Raw genomic sequence first — 21,487 nt, 5'->3', positions numbered from 1 at the left:
GACCCTGGCTCCCCATCCCAGGCAACGGCCCATCTCCAAGGCCACAGGCGGCCAGCAGGGCTGATGCCCATGAGCTCCAAGAACGTCGTGGGTCTGGGGTCTAACTGGCCTTGCTACCCTTCCAGGGGATATTTCTGGAAGGAGAGCACAAAAGGGTGGGAAGTCCTTACCCCTGGGATGGAACCCCAGTGGCCAGGCAGAGCTGCAGGTTCGGGGGGGAAGCCCTGGAAACTCTGTGACTCTGGGGAGGAAGAAGAAAAGAGAAGGACAGAGTCAGGACCCGAATTTGCTCCCCTAATCAGCAGGTGGGCCTCGAACAAGCATTTTAGTTTTCTGTCCCTGTTTCATCAGTAATAAGACAGAAGAGAAAAATATGCACCCTCCCCACCTCCAGATTCGTTCTGCCTTCATTCCACTGCTACTGATGGAGCACCTATTGCGTGTCAGAGGGTGGGAGGCTTAAATGACATGTGATGGAATTCTGAAAGCCGGATACTACTAGAAAAGTATATGGAACTTCTACTGGTAGGATAAACTCTCACCAAAACACATCTCCACACAAGAACATATACGCCGATGTTCACAGCAGCATTATTCACAATAACCAAAAAGTGGAAACAACCCAATGTTCATCAATGGATGAATGGATAAACAAAATGTGGTCCATCCATACAGTGGAATATTGTCAGCCATAAAAAGAAATGAAGCACTGACACAGGCTGCACGGTGGATGAAGCTTGAAGACATGATGCTCGGTGAATGAAGGCAGACACAAAACACCATATATTGCATGATTCCATTTACACGAAATGTCCAGAGCAGGGAAACCCACAGAGGCAGAAAGCAGATTAGTGGCAGCCAGGGGATGGGAGGCTGGGCAGGGGCGGAACAGGGCAGGGGGCGGGGTGACTGCTGAGGGACACGGGGGCTTCTCTTTGAGGTGAAGAAAAATATTCTAAAATTGACTGTGGTGATAGTTACACATTTCTGAGAATATACTAAAAACTATTGAACTGTACACTTTAAATGGGCAAATTGTAGAGTATATTAATTATATCTCAATAAAGCTGTTCCAAAAATGGGGCTTCCCTGGTGGCGCAGTGGTTAAGAATCCACCTGCCAATGCAGGGGACACGGGTTCGAGCCCTGGTCCAGGAAGATCCCACATGCCGCGGAGCAACTAAACCTGTGCACCACAACTACTGTGCCTGCGCTCTAAAGCCTGCAAGCCACAACTACTGAGCCCATGTGCTGCATATACTGAAGCCCTCACTCTCTAGAGCCCGTGCTCCGCAACAAGAGAGGCCACCACAATAAGCCCGTGCACCGCAACGAAGAGTAGCCTCCGCTCACTGCAACTAGAGAAGGCCCGCACGCAGCAACGAAGACCCAACACAGTCAAGAATAATAAATGAATAAAAATAAATAAATTAAAAAAAAAAAAAAAGCATTAGGACATCCCTGGAGGTCCAGTGGTTAAGATGTGGCACTTTCACTGCGGGAAACTAAGATCCCAGGGCTCAGCCAAAAAAAAAAGCACATAAAGCATCTACAATTCTTTTCTTTCTCCAAAACCTTAGTTGAACCTGTTGTCTACCTTCAAAATCTATCCTCAATTTAACTGTTTCTCCCCCGCCCCCACCAGCCCTGGCCCCAGGTCCTGTTGTCTCTCACCTGGACTGTGGAACAGCCCCTTCCTGAGCCCCTTGCCCCCCTCTGCACTCACCCTCCAATGCTGCCCACCCCCACCCGTCTCTGTCTCTTTGCTTCGCTCTTCCGGGGAGCGTGAGGCCCCCCTTCCTCCCTGTGCTGTGCTTTCTGCTGGGAATGCTCCTCACATAACTGCCTAGCTCTCTCAGCTCCTTCCCTGAGTCTTGGCTTCTGGCCAGCTTCTCTGCCAGGCCTCCTGGCCACCCTGGTGAGGCTACCTCCCAACCCACCTTCCCCTCTTTCCATCCTAGTCTCTTTCTCAGCTGCACCTATAAATATCTAATGAACTAGATAACTTACTTATCTGGTTTCCTGTCTATCAGAGATTTTTGTATCCCAGCACCTGAACAGCCATTGGATGGATGGATGGATGGTGGCAAAACATGAGGCCTTCCCTTAACTCAGAAAGTTCAAAGTTCCAGAAGACAGGAGATTCAGGACCAGGATTCAGAGCCAGAGAAGTACCCATGGGCGGGGTCACCTTACCTGCCCAGTCCTATTATTTTGTGATCAAGGGTCCTAGGAGTATCTGCCTTACCAGCTCAGGAGGTTGCTGTGATAACCACGATCTGGATTCCTAAATATAAAGATCCTCCCCTTAAAGAAATAGCAGCTAATTGGAGGGGCGGTGGGCAGGCAGGAATAGAGAACTTGCTTCCTGGCTGCAGACTTTCAGTGTCAGGCAGGGATGTGGACCCCGGGGGCTCATCGTAGGAGCTCCTGGGGTAGGGGGGATAGGGCATTTTGGGTGCAAACTGGATTCACTGGTGAGCATTTCTGGAAAGACGAGGGGCCCCTGGAGACCTGCCCCCACCCCTGCGCTCCTCCAGAGCCAGGACAAACCACAGAGAGCGCCACAGTCACCAGCTCCCAGAGGTGGCCGACACCCCAGTCTCTGGGTTGGGGACCCCTAACTCCGCTGAGACACCTTCCAGCTAGGGGCTCCTGCCGGCAAGGAGAACGTAGGAAGGCAGAAGCCAAGAGGTGGACCCCTCGTGGATGGCGGCAGAGGGTCACCGGGAAGTTCTTTCTCCAAGTGGCATCTGCAGAGTAGTAGGAGGGGCCTGCATCCTCCTCCTCCCCTGCCAAGCACGTAGGAGACAGTGCGGGGCTGGGTGCTGGTGCTCACTCCCCAGGAGAGTTTCTGGGTTCTCAGCTCACCACTCTCCCCATCACACGACCAGCCGGAAACCAGACCCCCTGCCCTCAGCACATGTCTATTCCTGGAAAATTCTCCCCACTGTCCTCCCCAGCACCACCGCTAGGCTAGGTGCTGCTCCTGGAATCCCCTGCCCCTGGCCAGCTGTCCATCCATTCATTCAACACACTTGTCCAGGGAGTGTCAGCAGAGCTCCAGATTAGCCGCTGGTGCAATCGCGTAGGCAGTGGGGCCCGAGAGAGGACCAAGGAAACAGGTGCGACCACCTGGGAGAGAGACGAGAACAATCTGTTCATAGCCAGCAACTGCTCAGCAGCCTGGGTCCAGGGCTAAGGAACCGTAGTGGTTGAAGAGCGTCCCATCTGGAACCTCAGGATGTGATATGATTTGGAAATAGCGTCTGTGCGGAGGTAATTAGTCAAGATGAGGTCATACTGGATTAGGGTGGGCCCTGAATCCAATGACTGGTGCTCTTATAAGAGGAGAAGAGGGCTTCCCTGGTGGCGCAGTGGTTAACAATCCGCCTGCCAATGCAGGGGACACGGGTTCGAGCCCTGGTCTGGGAAGATCCCACATGCTGAGGAGCAACTGAGCCCATGTGCCACAACTACTGAGCCTGCGCTCCTAGAGCCCGTGCTTCGCAACAAGAGAAGCCACTGCAATGAGAAGCCCGCGCACCTCAACGAAGAGTAGCCCCCGCTGGCTGCAACTAGAGAAAGCCAGTGTGCAGCAACGAAGACCCAACGCAGCCAAAAATAAATTAATTAATTAAATTAATTTAAAATATATATATATATATTAAAAAAAAGAAAAAAGAGGAGGAGACACACAGAGAAGAGGCCATGTGAGGACAGAGGCACAGATTGGAGAGATGCAGCCACCAGCCAAGGAAGGCCTAGGTCTGCAGACCCACCAGAAGCTGGCAGGAAGGATCCTCCCCAGGAGCCTCCAGAGGGAGCGCGGCCCTGCCCACACCTTGATTTCAGACTTCTGGCCTCCAGACTGGGAGAGAATACATTTCCGTTGTTTGAAGCCACCCAGTTTGGAGTCATTTGTTATGGCAGCCCCAGGAAAATAATATAGGAACCAACACCTAACTCAGCCCTACAAAAGCTTCCCGGCCCCTCTCTTGCTAACTTGGTCACGCTCACCAGCCCCAGGGCCCCGTCCCCGTCCCCTGCTCCCCCTCTCCCGGCAAGCTCTGACTACTTATTTTTAGCCCCTGGTTACATCTGCCTTATATGGTTCCCTACTCCTATCATGAGCGGGGACAGCCTCCCCTCCTGGTTTGTAAGCTTTCTGAGGACAGAGAATCCCGAGGATATTAACAGTGCTGAGAAGGGGCAGATGTGTTGATGGATTCCCCGAGTTGTCCAAGTTTCATGATATTTGAGGAAACCAGAGGCAGATGTCAAGCTACAGGAATACTGTCCGCAGCAAGACCCTGTACTCATTGTCACCATCCTTTTAACCTTAAAAAGTGTCTAAGATCGAAAAACATCCTAAGCATCCAATAACCATTTTCTTATTTTAGTCAAATAACAACCCCAGGCTGTAAATAGGGCAAGTATTATTATCCTGTTTTACGGGCAAGCAAACAGGTGCAGAGATGGTAAGGGGCTTGGTGGCGAATTGTGACAATGCCAGGGCTTGCTCTGTCCTCAAGTCCCAGAGTGCATGCCACCCCCGCCCCAGGCACACGTGTGGGCAGCCTCGGGGAAGGGGGGTCTGGGTGGAGAGGCCACTGGCCTAAACTATCCACTCAAAAACAAAACTGAGGCAGGAAAAGACAGGAGAAGGAGGTGGATTCGCCACAGGACTTCTGTTTCTGTCACAGCTGGGACCCAGGCTCTTTCTGCTGGGAGCCTGAGGCCAGGATGGGTTCCCCCAGGCCACGACGAGGGCTGTGACCCCCTCACCAGTTTGTCCAGACCCCTTCCCAGGTCCCAGGGAGCATTCCTGTTGTCTTCACCTCCTGGGATAAGCTAGAGAAATAAGCGATCTTCTATTATCTGATCCTTGGAACAAAGGGCAGAAGGAAATTCAGGAAAGACCAAGTAACCAGCAGTGGCTGAAAGCCTCTCTGGTGAGTGCAGGTGTACAGGGCAGGCAGCTATGGAATCAGATGCACTTCAGAGACCTAGTGATCAAGGCGATGGCTTTGTCCTCACCTATTGCCATCTAGGGTATATTCTGTGGGCAGCAGATGAATGGCCACTTGGAGGAGAACCAGGAGCAGCAGTTTTGGCAGCGACCAGGTGCGGGAGGGAGGGTTTGCTCCCAAACTCCAGGGCTCTCCCCTGGCCTGGTTGTGGGCTGATCTCTCAGTGCAACCCAATTCCTGCAGGCCCAGAACTCCAGGCCAGACTTTGCCTGCACCTGTTTGAGCTCAAAATGCAGTCCCCACTCTAGAAGGATCCAAAAATATCTGAGAGGGAGGAGAAGGGGAGGGGCTCACTGGAAGGGGAGGAGGCTAGAGTATGCTGAGGGCTAGGGAGAGAGCCACTTAGCTTGGCATTCAAGGCCCTTCCAAATGGGCTCCAACCCATCAGGGTGGTCTGATCTCCCCAAACAGGAGCCCCACAATCTAGCCAGAGCCGGTGTCAGCCCGTCCCTGCCAGCGCAATGCTCCAAGGTCCCCCACTCCTGGCTTTGATCACCATCTTCAGATACTCCACTGTCTCTGCATCCTCATTCATCAGACATTGTCAAGTGCCTCCAGTGAGCCCAGTGCTGTGCCAAGTGTTGGTAATGGAGTGGTGAGCAAATTAAACAAATGCACAGCCCCGTCCTCTTGCAGCTGACAGTCCAGCAATGGTACCCTTCCTCCCAGTGTAGCTGAAACCCTGCCCCTCCATGAGGCCAACCTTCCAGCCCTCCTCTGAACTCCAACCAGAGCTGCCCGGGGTGTTAGTTACACTTTTTTTCAGTGCGTGTCATCTCCTTAAATAGAATGTGGCTCCTGGGGGCAGGGCCATAGCCCATTCCTGCCTGCACAGCATGGCCAGCTGGGACCTCACAATGGGCACAGCCTGGCCTTGGGGCTGGAGAGCTGGGCCTTTCAGAGAAGGGCCCCCATCCGCCTCATCTTTCCGGCCTCTCCCATCAAGTGCCCACCTTGTGTGATTAACCAGCCCCACCCTTCCTCCCCTCTGTTCCTGCTGTGTCCAAATCCACATTGCACCCTCATGCCTCTTGCTGATCACGTACTGCCTGTCACCCCAAGTCACAAGTCCATCCTGGCTCCCGACCCAGGGTGGGCTCCGCAGGGATGGCCACATCACCCATTTCTTCAGGACCCTCTGCTTCTGAGGAGCCCTCCTCTCCCCAGGACTGGCCACACAGCCTGTGCATTCTGTGCCCTTGAGCACTCTCTCTGAGTTGACAGAGGGCTAGAGGTCAAGTGCTCTCCAGGTTGTGAAAGACAAGGACCCCTGGGGAAGGGCCCACCCAAGGGTCAGAGGAGAAAAGCCTCTTCTGATCACTTAACAGCCTTGAAATGAACCTGGGGAGCCTGCCCCAGCTGGGCCAACCTCCCACCCGAAATCCTTCTGGGTCCCGGACTGAGAGCTGGACAGAGCAACAGCGACTGTGCCTTCCTGTCGTCCCGATGACACAATCCCAGGAAAGACAGGCTCCTGGGATGGGGCCAGGCAGCGGCTGCCAGCCAGCCCCATGGTCTCCTGGTCTTCAGAAGTAGGCCTCTGGGCACACCCACAACCAGGCTCCCCTCCACACCAGCCCAGCTGGGGAAGAGCTGGAGGGTAGAGAGGTAGTTACTGTAGGCCCTGCCTGGGGCTGTGAACAGCTGACCTAACAGCTCAGGCATTTTAAAAGCAGATTCCACCGCCCAAACCCCTCATGCTGAGGATGGGCAGCTCAGGACAGGCTAATCTGGAGCTCTCTGAGAGGGAGGACAAGGAAGCAAAAAGTGCAGGCTTGTCCCCTGGGCAGAGGGGTACCTGGGACCTTGACTCTGAAAAAATCCTCCTTTGGGGCTGGAGAGGGATGAGGCTGAAACCAAATGGAACAGGATGTCCCTGAACCCAGAGAAAGACACAGCACAGGTGACACAGACCAGGAAATGGATGTCTCCAGAAACTCAGCTAAAACTGACCCATCCCATTTGCCGAATTATGCTACCCGCTTCACCTCCAGCTGAGGTCACAAAGGCTGGGGGTGAGCAGAGAGGATGGGGCCTCCTGAGGACTGAGCAAGTTCTGCAGCTGTGGCCACTGTGGCTCCAGTCCACTCCCTGCCTCCCTCTTTCAGGGTCCAGTAGAGAAAGCCCCGCTCTACAGCTCACCCCTCGGCACTCAGAATCGATGGACTATCTATTGCCTCAATGCCGTGATTAGGGACTTTGGGTAAGACCTTGCCCACCAAAGCAATGAGAAATTCCATGTTAGAGATGCATTCCTTAAGGTAAAATCTTCTGACTCTTTTGAAACAAGTGGTTTGGGAAAGTGACAGTCTAAGTGTTGAGCCATTGACCCTTGTTGGAACAAGTTTCAGGGCATATCTTATGGGGAGACAGAGCAGGGCCAGTGTTGGGAGAGAGAAGGGAACCACCAAGAGGGAGAAAAGGAACCCGACAGGGCAGAGGTAGGAGTCTGAAGCCAGACTTCTAGCTCCCGAGTCCAGATGGCCCCTGAGAAGGCAGGTGAGGCGGGTGAGTGGTCTTAGAGGGGCCTGGCCTCCCAGAGCAGATCGTGGGTCCCCTCAGCCCAAAATGAGTCCCGTTGATGGGCCAGGGAGCCACAGAGGGAGGCCTTGCAGCCACCAGGAAAACACCCTGGAGGAAACCTGAGCCCAGCTGCCTCTGGGCTGTGTGCCCCCCAGCGGTTTCCACTGAGGTAATCTAACCGGAGTCTGAACACAGCGCTTTCGGGTGCAGGCCCAGTGCACATCTGCAGAATGAACACCTCGGGTGTGGAGCCTGGGGTCGGATTTTGGGGCTGGTAAACCAACAGCAAGAGACCAACATCCACTGTGACTAAAATGCTGATTCACTGGCCATCTCCTGGCCTCATCTCGGACGGGACTGGAGACCAGGCTGTAGTCTGGGCCCTGCTGTGCAAGTCCACACATCTTGGGACAACCAGCCTCCCTTTCCACACCACAGGGTTCTTGGGCAGATCAGCTGGTTCCTTCCCCTGCATTGCCCTCCCCACTCCATAGCAATCCTCAGTATAGACCAGGATCCCCACTTCCTAGTGCAGCTCCCTGACGGGTACTAGGGCTGCTGAGTGGACCTCGAGTGTATGGTGTCCCTCTGGGATCTCCACGACATGTCCCCTCAGACCCACCCAGGACCTGTGCATCCCACTCAAGCTCTGACGTCCAGGCCACTGCATCCACTGTGTTCGTCAGCCTTTCCTGCTCCTCTGAGCCCTCCTGCCAGCCCATAAACACACAGCCTCCTCTGGCAAACCCACCCACCGCCACCTCCTCTTAGGGTCATTTATCCTTCACAGACTTAATGTTAAAAGTCTCACTGGGGAAAAAAAAAAAAAAGTCTCACTGGGTGAATGTGTTGCCTCCCTGTCCTCACTGAATAACATGAGCCATTCACTGACAGTTCTCGGCTTCCTGGTGTCCAAGCTAACACCCCACCTTCCATGGCTTCTCCGTGAGACTCACTGCCTCTCCAGGAAGCATCCTTCTGCTCCGCTGTCAGGTCACACCTCTGCCTGGATCTCATCCCATCTTCCTGAAATCCATTTATTTTCTTCCTCTTCCCACTCCCCAGGGACCGGTCCTTGAATCTCTTTCTCTGCGAGAGCTTCCTTGGCAATCTCACAGCCTCGCCCTCATCTTTACTCAAACAAATCTCATCTCTGGATCCCCAGACCTGACCTTCCTCCTAAGCTAGCTATCTCCATCCAGATGTCCCCCAGAACCCAAAATTCATAAGGACCCCAGATGAACTTTTAAAATTGGTTCTTTTATGATCCTGGTCTTTTTTTTTTTCTGACAAGGTCATGCCAGCTGTGACCTACACTATCCTCGAGCAATATTTAAATGTAAGGGGCTGTGAGTTCAGCTTTAGATTGGATTTGGAGTAGGGGAGGGGCATCCCACAGCGGCAGACCCCACCCATCCCCCCTCCCCCAGCCACCACCCTTGTTCCAGGCCAGAAGGCATCATATCTATGCCCTGTACTGGCCCCTCAGACCATGTTGAAGGAGGACCAGCCATCTTTATCCTGCGTCCAAAGGGATTAGGCTCCTTCCCAGCCCACCACACCTAAGCGAGCACCAAAGGGCCAGGTGGATGCAACTGGCCTCGTCGGGACCTCCTTCTGCTCCAGAATTCCAGCTCTAGCCCTTGAACTAGCTGTCTGAGCTTCACTGTCACACCCAGATGGGAGACAAAGCCAGCATTTCCCAAACTGTGGTTCCACAGGCCACCAGGCAAGGTGCCCACATCTGAGGGCTGCATCCATTGAGCAAATCCAGACTAGTGCCTCACACGGTGGACCACGTGCTCCCTATGGCTCATCCAGCTGCACTGAGCCAGGAGTCGGGGACCTTGCTGGGGACACAACTTGCAGGAGGGCTGGAGAGGCTTCTGGGGTCTGCTATCTCCCCGGGACCCCTGAGCACATGACCTTTTCTCAGAGCCCTCCCCATGGTGGATCGTGGTATCTGGGCTGCCGTGCTGAGGGTATATGAAAACTCCCTCTTTCCGGGTGGGTGAGGAAGGGTCACGAAGGAGTTCCTGAGAGACCCCCATCGCTCATGGAGGGCCCAGGGAGCCCCAGTGTGAACCAACCTCTCTCCATTGGATGTCAGGGTGGGGCCAGAGCAGGTGGGCAAGTCTGCAAACCAGGGCTGGGCTGGAGGAAACAGATGAGCAGACTCAGAACACCTGCCATCACCCCATCTCTGCCTCAAGCAGGTAATGGGAAACAAGGATATCCCAAATTCGGCCTAACAAATGCCAGCAGCTTAAGCCCAAAGCAATGTTTTCTCAGCCCCTCTCCCATCCCACCCCACATGCTCTCTGAGGAGTCAAAGTTCAAAGGCATCAGTCTTGACCTGTATCCCGAGGGAAGCTAGCCTCCTGTGGCCTCACGCCCACAGACAGAGGGACTGGGGCGTCCAAGGAGGCCTGTCAGAGAGAGAGCAGCTGAGGGAGGACAGAAACTCCCAGGTGGGCTAAGATTAGTCCTGGCTGGGTGTGCCTGCCACTGAATTGCTGTCTGACCTTGAACATGGCTCTCTTGCCTCTGGCTTTTGCTCCCTTACCTGGACAATGAGCAGACTGAGTAAACCCTCTTGGGGCCGTTCTCCTCTGTCCTTGAGCAGGCTTGTCCCCAGGCCAGGTCCCTGAGACAAAGAGGAGGACCCCGAGACCAAGGACTAGGGTGGATCAGGGTTCAGGGGGAGGCTGTGGAGCCCATCACCCCAGATCAGAGGGCCACGGGAGCAACATGGGCACAAGAGAAGGAAGGGCAGCTCTGTACGGTCCCCCCAGGAAGTAGGAAGGGGAGTTAGAGAGAAGTCTGCCTGCCACAGGTGAGAGGCGAGTGACACGGGAATGGAAATGAGGATTCAGCAGTGGGGTGGGAAGTTCAGGACCAAAGCTGCTGCCTGTGGGCACGGTGGTATTTACCGGGTGGCATATTTTAGGGGAAAGTCAACCAGTAGGAAGGACTGTCATTATGCGGGTGGGGGGAAGCCACTCTTATGGCTGAAATCTCCCCCGGGTATCTCAGGAGGAAGCAGTCTTTGGGGTGTGCAATATGCAACTGGAGGGGTGAGAAAGCCCACCGCCAGGAAGAACGCACAGCCCAAGTCCTGAGCTGGGGTGAGGAGGGCGGGAACCTCGCACACTGGTGGACAACCCTTTCCCGGAAGCCAGGTCAGGGTCACACCGCAGAGTTTGGGAAGGAAAGGGCCTGCAAAGAGAGGATTTTTGCACAGAGCACCCACCCGCCTCCTATCCCAACAGCAAGATCCCCCAATGAGGCCTGTGGAACATTCCAGATGTCCAGTTCCCTTCGTGGAAGGAAAGATAAAGGATGTCCCTAAAAGGCTAAAAGTTCCTGGGGCAGCGGCGTGGAAGCAGAGCGAGGTGGCAGCTGGGGCCGGGCGGAGCTGGGGAGAGGGTGGCAGTGGATCCCGGGCTCAGGATCAAATGACACGGCTGTTTCCATACTTAGCTGCCTGACAGCCGCTTGGAATCCTCGCCACTGCAGCCCCACGGAGCCCAAATTAACTCAAGGGCAGACAAGGGCAGGGCCCAGCGGCACAGGTGAGGCCAGAGCCCCCCACCTTGGTCTCTAACCCCCCAGGGAATGGCTGCTTCTCCTGCCTGCCGCAGGCTCTCCTGCCTGGGTCTGGGACCTCAAGAAACCGAAGCTCCCAGGCCCCACGATCCCCAGCCCAGATGAAGCCAGACGTCGTGAAAAGGCAAAGCAGGAGTTCCGGGTTCCTGGGGGGTCCCCAGAGCACCCCTGGAGCATCCCTGAGAGGAACTCAGACCCAGGAGTCTTGGGAACAAAGGTGGCAAAATGCTCAGGTACCCCTTCCATGCCTATAAATAACCCCCATGCCGTAACCAGAGACACTGCCTCTGCCACACAAAGTGCTGAGATGTCAAAGGAAAACCACGGCACGCAGGCCCCAGCCCCCTTCCGATGAAGCCCCCAGCCTAGCCCAGCTTCACTCGAGTGGGTTCCATTCCTCCTCTGAACTGTGTCCAATTTGGTTTCCAGCCTGATCCCCAACTTTTATCTCCAATCCTGTCCCAAACTGACCCCCACTCTGTCCCATTGTTTCCAAGCCGTGCCCCCCCACCCCGCCCTCACTCATGCAAAGCCAGGCCTCTGCGATCTCCACCAGGTGGAAGGGTCAACTCAACGACCTCCAGGGGCCCCTCCACCTCCAAGATCGGGGTCTTCTGTCCATCTAGGAGGCTCTAGTCTTGACTTTTGGGGTTCTCTTCCACAGCATCTACTGGCCAGCCCTTGTCTCTGGCCCTGGCCCCCTGCTCCAGGCCTTGCACCTGCCTGCACTTCTCGGGTCACGGCTTCCGCTCCCTCTGGCCTCCCCACAAGCCCCAAGTGCTCTCAGGTCTCCACACCCTGTGCCTTCTCGGTGAGACCGGCTGGGAGCAAAGGTCTGCCATCAGCTCCAGGAATCACGGAGGCCTCATCCTCCATCTCCCGCCCGAGCCTCCCACCCCATGGTAAACATAAAACCTCGGGGGCTCGTGGGGGTCGCAGTCTGGCCTGGCTGACAGGACAGGGGTCATACCTGCTTGTCCTGGGAGCAGAAGCGAGGCCACGATGCAGCAGAGCAGGACCAGCGCCTTCATCGTGACTGCCAAGAGAGCCCAGCTGCTCCTCGCCTCTATTTATAGGGTGGGTGGCAGCGCAGGGCGGGCGAGAAGGGTCACACAGTCACTAGGGCAACTGGACGGACATGATGGGCAAGCAGCTCAGACCCCAGAGGCTGCAAGGAGGCTGCTGTGACCCTGCTGCGCCAGCTGCCGACCCGACCCCGGAAGGCAGGTCCCGTCTGGATTCTCTCCCCTAGCTGCCTGGGGTCACGTGACAGGGGTCACGGGGCGGGGTAGCAGAGAAAACGTGGGGCGTCCTTTGGGTCAGTTCTGGGACTCAGGAACCGAGTCTCCCCAGCATCTGCATAACTTGAGCTGAAGTCTGGGCAATCAGTGACCTTCACACGCTTCAGTTTTGTGAACGAAGGGCCTATTCTACAGCCACTGACACAGGTTTTAGCCCCTCCCCGAAGGTCAGGAGGGGAGAGCCTCGATGGTTAGTTAAGGAAACCCCGCGACCCGACCTTTGAGGTCGATGATGAGGAGCTTCACCTTCCCAGGCCTCTGGAAGAGACAGAATGCTGACGGGAGGGAAAAAAGGGGAGCGAGGAGGTGCATTGGATGCTCTGAGTGTGGTCGGTCAGACAGTGGAGGGACAGATCCCTTTCCAGCGGTGCCTCTGCTATGTGCTACTTAATGCACTTTTCCTGAGGGCACATGATGGCCCCTGAAAGCCAGTTCTAGGAGGGGTAGCACTGGCTGGTCCTGCTGGGAAGGGGGGTCCCTGTGGGGGTGACAGTCGGCTGTGGAGGAAAGGGCGAAAGTCAGTTTGGCATCTTTCACGTGCTTCACATTTAAAATGGCTTTATTGAGGTACAATGGCCACACAGCAAACAGCGTATTAAAAGTGTAGAATTCAATACATTTTGACACACGTACATAACCACCATCAAAATAACGAAGATTCCTCACTCCCGAATTTTCCTCATGTCCCTCCCTCCTACCCCTTCCCAGGCAACCACTGATCTGCTTCCTGTCACTACACGTTTGTTTGCATTTCCTAGATTTTGATATAAATGGAATCTTCCCATATGCGCTCTTTTTATCTGGCTTCTTTCACGTAGCATAATTACGCTGAGATTTCTTCACATTGCAGCACGTATGGATAGTTCACTCATTTTGATCCTGATTCCATGGCCTGGATGGACTACAGTTTGTTATCCATCATTTATTGAGAAACTTTTGGGTGGTTTCCAAGTTTTGGCTATTACCAATAAAGCTGCTATGAACGTTTGTGTACAATTCATTATGACATACGCTTTCATTTCTCTTGGGTAAGTACCTAGGAGTGGATTGGCTGGTAGGTGTTTAAATTTTTTCTTTCTTTTATTAATTAATTTTTTAAAATTTTTATTGAAGTATAGTTGATTTACAATATTGTGTTTCAGGTGTACAGCAAAGTGATTCAGTTACATATATATATATATTCTTTTTTATATTCTTTTCCATTCTAGGTTATTACAAGGTATTGAGTATAGTTCCTTGTGCTATACAGCAGGTCCTTGTTGTTTATATATTTTATATATAGTAATGTGTATATGTTGATCCCAAACTCCTAATTTATCCCTCGCCCCCTTAAATTTTTTTCTAAGGTGACTGTACTGTTTTACGTTCCCACCACCACTTCCTCCACATCCTTGCCAGCACTTGGTCAGTCTTTGAAATTTTAGTCATCTTTACAGGTGTGTAGCGATATTGCATTGTAGGTTTAATTTGCATTTTCCTAACGACTAATGATATTAAGCATCTTCCCATGTGTATATCTGTCATCCACTTCTCTTTTGGTTTTTTGGGGGGGTTTTTTGGCCGCACCATGCGGCTTGCAGGTTCCCCAACCAGGGACTGAACCCGGGCTCCCGGCAGTGGAAGCATGGAGTCCTAACCACTGGACCAGCAGGGAAGTCCCTGTCATCCACTTCTTCAGTGCATCTTCGATGAAGTGCCTGTTCAAATCTTTTGCCTATTTTTTACCGGTTGTTTTCTTTTATTGAGTTTTTGTTCTGTTTTGTTTTGTTTTGCGGTACGCGGGCCTCTCACTGTTATGGCCTCTCCCGCCACGGAGCTCAGGCTGCGGACACGCAGGCTCAGCGGCCATGGCCCACGGGTCCAGCCGCTCCGCGGCACGCAGGATCCTCCCGGACCGGGGCGCGAACCCGTGTCCCCTGCATCGGCAGGCGGACTCTCAACCACTGTGCCACCAGGGAAAACCCCTCTTTTTTTGAGTTTTAAGAGTTCTTTACATACGCTGGAGACAAGCTGTTTATCAGAAACATCATTCATAAATAGTTTCTCCAAGTCTGTGGCTTAACTTTTCATTCACATGTGTCTTTCAAATGGCAGAAGTTCTTAATTTTTATCAAGTACAATTGATCAATTTGTTATTTTATGAATTATGCCTTTGGTGTCATACTGAAGAACTCTTTGCCTAACCCAAGGTCACAAAGTTGTTTTCCTGTTTTCTTCTAGAAATGTAATAGTTTCAGGTTTTACATTTAGACCTATAATCCATTTTCTGCCATTTTTTTAAATATGTTGCAAGATGTGGAGCAAGATTTAGATTTTTACAAATGGATGTCCAGTTGTTCCAGCACAACTGGCCATTTGTTAAAATGGCCACTGAATTGCCTTTGCACCTTTTTTTGAAAATCAATTGACCATATATGTGTGAATCTATTTCTGGACTACATTCTGTTCCATTGATCTATGTGTCTATCCCCTCACTAATACCTCACAATCTTGATCACCATAGCTTCCTAATAAATCTTGAAAACAGGTAGTGTGAAGTCTCCAACTTTGATCTTCTTTTTTAAAGTTGTTTTGACTATTCTCGTCCCTTTCATGCACTTCCACATGAATTTTGGAATCAGCCTGTCAGTTGTTTTTTTAAAAGCCTTCTTGGAGTTTAATTGGATTAGGATGAATCTATAGATCAGTTTGAAGAGAACTGATGAGTTATCGATTGCAATGGTTAACTTTATGTGTCAACCTGACAAGGCCATGTGGCCCACCTGTGTGGTCAAACATCAGTCTGAATGTTGCTGTGTGGGTGTTTTCCAGATGTGCCTAACATTTAAATCCACAGCCTCTGACTCAAGCAGACCATCTTCCCTAATGTGGGTGGGCCTCACCCAATCAGTTGAAGGCCTTAAGAGAAAAGACTGAGGTCCCCCGAGGAGGAAGGAGTTCTGCGTTCAGACTAGACAGCAACTTGGACTCGTGGACTCGCCTGACTCTCCAGCTGCCGCCTCCCCCGTGCATTTCCGACTTTCCGGTCCCCACAACCTCCCTCCGTAAACACATATCCCCTTGGCTGTTTCTCGGGAGACCCTGACCGACACACCAACACTGAGTCTTCTAACCCATGTGCACGCTGGGGGGCTGGGGGGGCGCTCCCCGTGAGGGAGGAGGCAGCGCTCGGTCACGGGAAAGAAAAGGACGTCCAAGCCAAGGAGGCGCCCGCCCCACCAGGGGCTTCAAGGGACAAGAGGCGGACGTTACCACCTCACAGTGGAGCCCGAGGCTCAGGGCTGAAGGGACTTGTTCAATGTCACCAACTCAGAACGGAGCTGCTGGACCTGAACCCGGAGCTGCCTGACTCACAAACCCGGGGCTTCTCCCATCAATTAAGTGAATGTCATCCATGGGGGGGTGGGGAGAGGAATTAGCAGGGCAGGGAAGAGAGTGGAGGGCTGTGACAGGGGGCGGGGGGTGCAGGACAGAGAGAGGGTCAGAGAAACCACAGGAACCCAAGCCAGGCAGACGGGGAGGGTGAGCTCAGCACTGCTTAAAGGGTTGACTGCATTTGATTTAAACATGCCCTGTCTGAGCTCAAACAGATCCTTGTACAGCCAGCAATGATTCACAACAGCCAAAAGGTGAAAAAAAGCCGAGGCGTCCATCAGTAGATGAATGGATAAACAGAATGTGGTCCATCCATACAATGGGATATTATTCAGCCATTAAAAAAAAAAACTAATATATGCTACAACATAGATAAACCTTGAAAATGCTATGCTAAGTGAAACAAAAGTCACAAAAGGACAGTATATTAGTTTGCTAGGGTTGCCATAACAAAATACCACAGACTGGGGACTTAAACAGAAATTTATTTTCTCATAGTTCTGGAGGCTGTTTAAGTCCAAAATCAAGGTGTCAGCAGATTTCATTTCTTCTGAAGTAGCCCTCACTGAGAGAACCTTTCCATTTACCTCAGGAATTAGAGGCTATCTACCTTAGAAGGACCCAAATTCATACCCAGTGCAGGAATCCCCCCCCATAATAGCTCTGACAGAGACCTCTGTTTGAATACCTCCAGTGACAGGGAACTCACTACCAGAGAGCATTAATTCTGCTGTTTTGAATACGAGGTGAGGCGCACAACCAGCCACAATGCTCCAGATCTCCTCCTCACCTGCCACCGCACCTTCCCGCAGGAAGCCAGGGACACGCACCACGAGAGTCCCCTAGGGAATGGAGACCGCCTCTCCCCTGATCTCAAACATGCAGCCCCCCACTAACCCTCTGCGCCCGTCCACCCCAGACAATTCCTCCTCCCTACAAGGGAACAGATTTTCGTCAATTCTCTTTCCAAATTTTCAGAGCATCCTCTCTATCTCCCACAGGAGGGGAGGCAACGTGAGGCAGACAACGAATCTCTGGAATGTGTACAGCACCGCAGCCTTCTCCAATCACTTTGCCATTTCCTCTTGAACTTGATCCTGAGGCAGCCACAGAGACAGGCCGTACCAGCAGGAACCTGTGACCTAGGCCCCCTAATTCAGGAAACTCTGCAGCTGTCACTCCTAGCTCCTTTTCAACACCAGGGGTGTGGTGGGGGAAGAGCTGGTTTGGGGAGCTCATTCCTTCCTACAGCTGCCGGATTCAGGGCCCAACCTGCCCCCCAGCCCCCAGTCCTACCCCTCCTCTCAGCCAGCACACGCTCACGTCAATCAACACCAGAAGCTGCAACTCAGCAGGGCAAGAGGAGAGAGGGGACCAAGGCAGGGGATGGCACTAACCTCACCCCTAGCGCAGGACTTGCAGGGCAAGGGAGGCACACAGAACTCCAGAGAGAGGGAGAAAGACAAATGCCACAAGGATGGTAGCATCCAGGAAAGCACAGAGAGGCAGCCGGATAAAGAAGGACCCATGGGATGGGCTCGGGTGGGATAGGGGAGAGCCAGAGACTACAAAGGCGGCTGGAGGATTTGCATGTGCTTTATGTACTTGTCTGAGGCCAGCTAACCAACAGCTAAGGCGGCCAAGGTCACAGGAAGCCCCCTCCCCCCCCACCCCTTTCCACTAGACAACCCTTCAAACATCTCACAGAGCTGGTACGAATGCCCTGCTGACAGGGATGCCCCGAAATCAGGGCAACAAGCAGCATTTATTTATCATAACCCACCCTGTGCCAGGAAAGCATAAAGATGACTCCCAAATATCCATAAAGTACACCAAGAAAGCAAGAATTGGACGCAACAGGAGATGAAAACCACACAAAGGCAGGCACACAAAATGGAGCCATTTGTAAGGCTGATACAAAAGCAAACGGCACTACATACGTAAGTCTTCCCATGTGTGTAACTTGATCACTTGCCAATTCACAGTGTCCTTAAAATAAGAACAAGCCAACTGTTCGGGAGAAGTGAAATTATTTCTGCTGCTGAGATTCAACAGGAATTTCTTCTGAGGATCTTCACAAAGAGGACACGGTGTAATGTAATGATCCTTGAGATCAGAGCAGACATACATTTCCCATGAGATTTAATCCCTAACAAAGACCTTAAAATAGGGTGGGGGAGGCCACCAGGAACCGAGAATGCCTAGCTCCCTCCCGAAGAAACCATCACCAAAGAGAGTCACATGCTTAGAATGTCCCTCCACAGCCACACTGCCTAGCACAATCTATTTGGGGGACAGCAAATACCTAGCACAATAGCCTAGCACAATCTATTTGGTGGACAGCATCTACTAAAATATATTCATAATAGCCGTTAAGTTGGAAGCAACCTAAATGTCCACTGTTAGGTGACTGGCTAAACAACTTTGTGGTCTGTTCATACAATGCAATATTCTTAGCAATAAAAATGAACAAACTGCTATTATACACAAAACCATACATGAATCTCAAAAAATTATATTAAGAGAAGCCAGACAAAAAGAGTATATATACTGTATGATTTGTATGAAGATCTAAAATAAACAAAACTAGGGAGTTCCCTGGTGGTCTAGTGGTTATTAGGATTCAGCACTTTCACTGCTGTGTCCTGGAGTTCAATCCTTGGTCAGGGAACTGAGATCCTGCAAGCTGTGTGGCACAACCAAAATTTTAAAATAAATAAATTAATTAAATTGACAAAACTAATCTATAGTGACAGAAATTAAAACTGTGGGGAACTCCCTGATGATCCACTGGTTAGGACTCTGTGCTTTCACTGTGGAGGGTGCAGGTTTCATCACTTGTCGGGAAACTAAGATCCCGCATGCCAGGCTGTGTGGGCAAAAATAAATAAATAAATAAAACTGTGGTGAGATTCCACTCTACACCTACCAAATTTGCTGAAAAAAAAAAAAACTGAAAAATATAATGATCTGACAATATCAAGTGCTGATGAGGTTGCACAGCAACTCCAATTCTCAAACATTGCTGCTGCAAAATGGTACAGAGCAACTGTACACACACATACGTAAGTGAGAGCATGTAAAACTGTAAAATCTGAATAAGCCCTGTGGTGGGCACTGACAGCGATCACCTGGTTTCCATACCATACATTAGGCAAACAAGACGCTAGCACTGGGAGAGGCGGGGTGAAGGGTGCAGGGGGCCTCCCTGTACATTTCTATACTTCCAAAAATTAACCACTTGAGGGCTTGGTGCGGTGCCGGCTACACGGGTGTTTATTCAGTTTGTGAAAATTCACGGAGCTAAACACTTCAGTTATGAGCCCTCTTCTGAGTGTACTTTATACGGTACTTCAATAAAAAGGTTTTTAAGACAGGTTTTGTTGAACTTTGCGTTGATCGTGTCTCTCCTAGACCCCTTCCCATCACAAAAAATAAAGTCCAAGCTTCTTAGCGTGGCTTGGAAGTCCTCTACGATCTGGTTCCCACATCGTCTCCACTTCTTCCTCCTCCCAGGCCAGTGTCCGCACTGCCCGCAGGATACCGTGCCCTTTCCGACCCCCTGGCCTGGCTCCCACTTGCCCCCGACGCCCGGATCTGCGGCCGTACCCACGGAGGTGTAGCCAGTGCAAGATACACACAGGGCTCCCAGACTCGGCAGGAAGAAAGGAATGAGATACTTCGTGGGTAGTTTCTTGCATTCATCACCTGTGCGGAAATGGCAACGTTTCAGACACTGTGGGTTAAAAGGAAACGTGCTATTAAAATTAACGTCTCTTGCTCCTTTCTGACCGCTGCCTCTAGACCGTCGTAAGTCACGTGTGCAGCGTGCCGGACTTCCGCCGGGCAGCGCAGGCGCCACCACCCGCGGCCGCGTACTCCGAGGGACGCGAGCGGGAAAGCCGGCGAGCGCCTCCACGCGGAGGACACGCAGGAACCGCGGGTTCGCGGCGTTTGCGTGCGGAGCGTGCGTGAGAGCGCGCGGGGCGGGGCCGAGCCTGGGCCAGAGGAGCTTGCAGTCCGGAGCGCGCGAGATGGCCTGAGGCACCAAGGAGCATGCGCACCGAGGGGCGGGGCGGAGCGAGTCCCGGAAGAGGCGGGACGGAGGCCGCGCCCCTGATTCCCGCCGCCTGCTGGTGAGACAGCCTACGGCCGCTGGGCGCGCCACGACAGGTCTGGGCTTGGGGTATTCCCCTGGCCCCGCCCCTGAGCCGCGCCTCTGGCCTATAGGAACTGCGTAGTTCCACAGACACCGGAAGGAGGCGGAGCCTCCGCCTTGCTAGGCCAGACGTCCTGGTTCCATAGCGCCCTCTATTGACCCTCTCAGGAGCTGCCTGGAACCCGTCGGACGCGCCTTGCACCTGGCCAAAAGGGGTCGCTCTGCTGGCCTTGGGAAGGGGTGTCCCCGCCCATATCCTAGCGAAGACGGTTCCCTCAAACACGCATTTAATTTATGTAAATATATCTAAATATATCCCCAAAGAGAAAACTACAGTAATAATGCTAAGTGAAAGAAGCCAGACTCAAGCTAAATATGTAATGTCATATACTGTAAATTAATATATTTATAGTATATGACATTTTGAAAAAGGCAAAACTATAGGAACCATAGGAATAGATTGGTCGGTGGTTGCCAGGGTCTGGGTGGACCACAAAGGGACATAGGGGAACGCAAGGATGAAGAAACTATATCTTAATTATGGTGATGGTTACACATTTGTCAAAACTCCCACAAGCAAAAACTAAAAAGTGAATTTTTACCAAAGTTAAATTACACTTTAATTTCTTTAAACACTAAAAAAACAAAAAGTAGATTGGTGGTTATCAAGGGCTCAGAGAAGGGAGGAATGGGGAGAGACTGATTAATGGATAAGGGGTTCATTTTGGAGTGAGAAATGTTTTGGAATGAGATAGAGGTGATGGTTGCACAGCATAGTAATGTAGTAAATGCCACTGAATTGTTCCCTTCTAAATGCTTAATTTTAGTTATGTGAATTTCACTTAAAAAAAAAAAATGCAGGCTCCTGCCTGCCTTTCTATTCAACAAATTCCTGTCTGGAGGCATTCATTGTGGGGTGAGATGTGAATCAGCTATTCTTCCTCTCTGGCCTCAGTCCCCACGTACCTGTCATGTACCTGAGGAAAAGCAGGTCAAGAGGGACACATTATAAAGCAACCTCTGGTCATGGAGGATTAAGGAATTTAAAGGACCAACTCCTTACCAATTAAGATGTAATGTCCTTGTGCCATTATGATTCTCAACTTTCAGATGAGAAAACTGAGTCTCAAAGATCAAGTGGTTTGCCCAAGGTGGATCTGATCACCAGCAGACCAGCCCCAGGACCTGAGCTCTTAAACACCACACCATAAGAGAGTGCTCACTTCTCTTCTGTAGATGAGGATACTGAAGTTCCAAGGGTTACACAAGGTGAGGAAGTTGCAAAGCCTAGGGATCAATCAGGACCACTGAGCATCTTGTGTCCTTTCTCTAGGAGACAGGAACCTATGGCTTGGTTGTTCATTCTCTCCTTGCCTCCCACCAAGGAGGAGTTGGGAGCCACTCACCTCAGCCCCAACATCATCTCCCATCTTTGCAGAATCCCCAGAGTAAACCCAGGGAATCTAAGGATGCCAATTTCTCATCAT

The 21,487-nt window shown here is 51.9% G+C and overlaps 1 protein-coding gene across 1 annotated transcript in view; it reads right to left on the bottom strand.

Annotated features, from left to right (window-relative positions):
• Window positions 1-12,196, bottom strand: part of SRL (sarcalumenin) — a 35,886-nt gene extending 23,690 nt beyond the window's left edge. The window contains exons 1-2 of the mRNA XM_089895402.1: window positions 12,062-12,196; window positions 10,123-10,203 (exon numbers count right to left, since the gene is read on the bottom strand). Coding sequence (XP_089751528.1) covers window positions 10,123-10,203; window positions 12,062-12,196 — 216 coding nt within the window. The remainder of the gene's footprint in view (window positions 1-10,122; window positions 10,204-12,061) is intronic.
• Window positions 12,197-21,487: the final 9,291 nt, after the last annotated feature.

Source organism: Delphinapterus leucas, chromosome 15, assembly GCF_059928025.1.
Source record: "Delphinapterus leucas isolate spDelLeu-1000000601 "Yukka" chromosome 15, BTC_Dleu_Yukka2, whole genome shotgun sequence".
In the NCBI taxonomy this organism is placed as follows: domain Eukaryota; kingdom Metazoa; phylum Chordata; class Mammalia; order Artiodactyla; family Monodontidae; genus Delphinapterus; species Delphinapterus leucas.
This window is presented reverse-complemented; position numbering and strand designations above follow the sequence as displayed.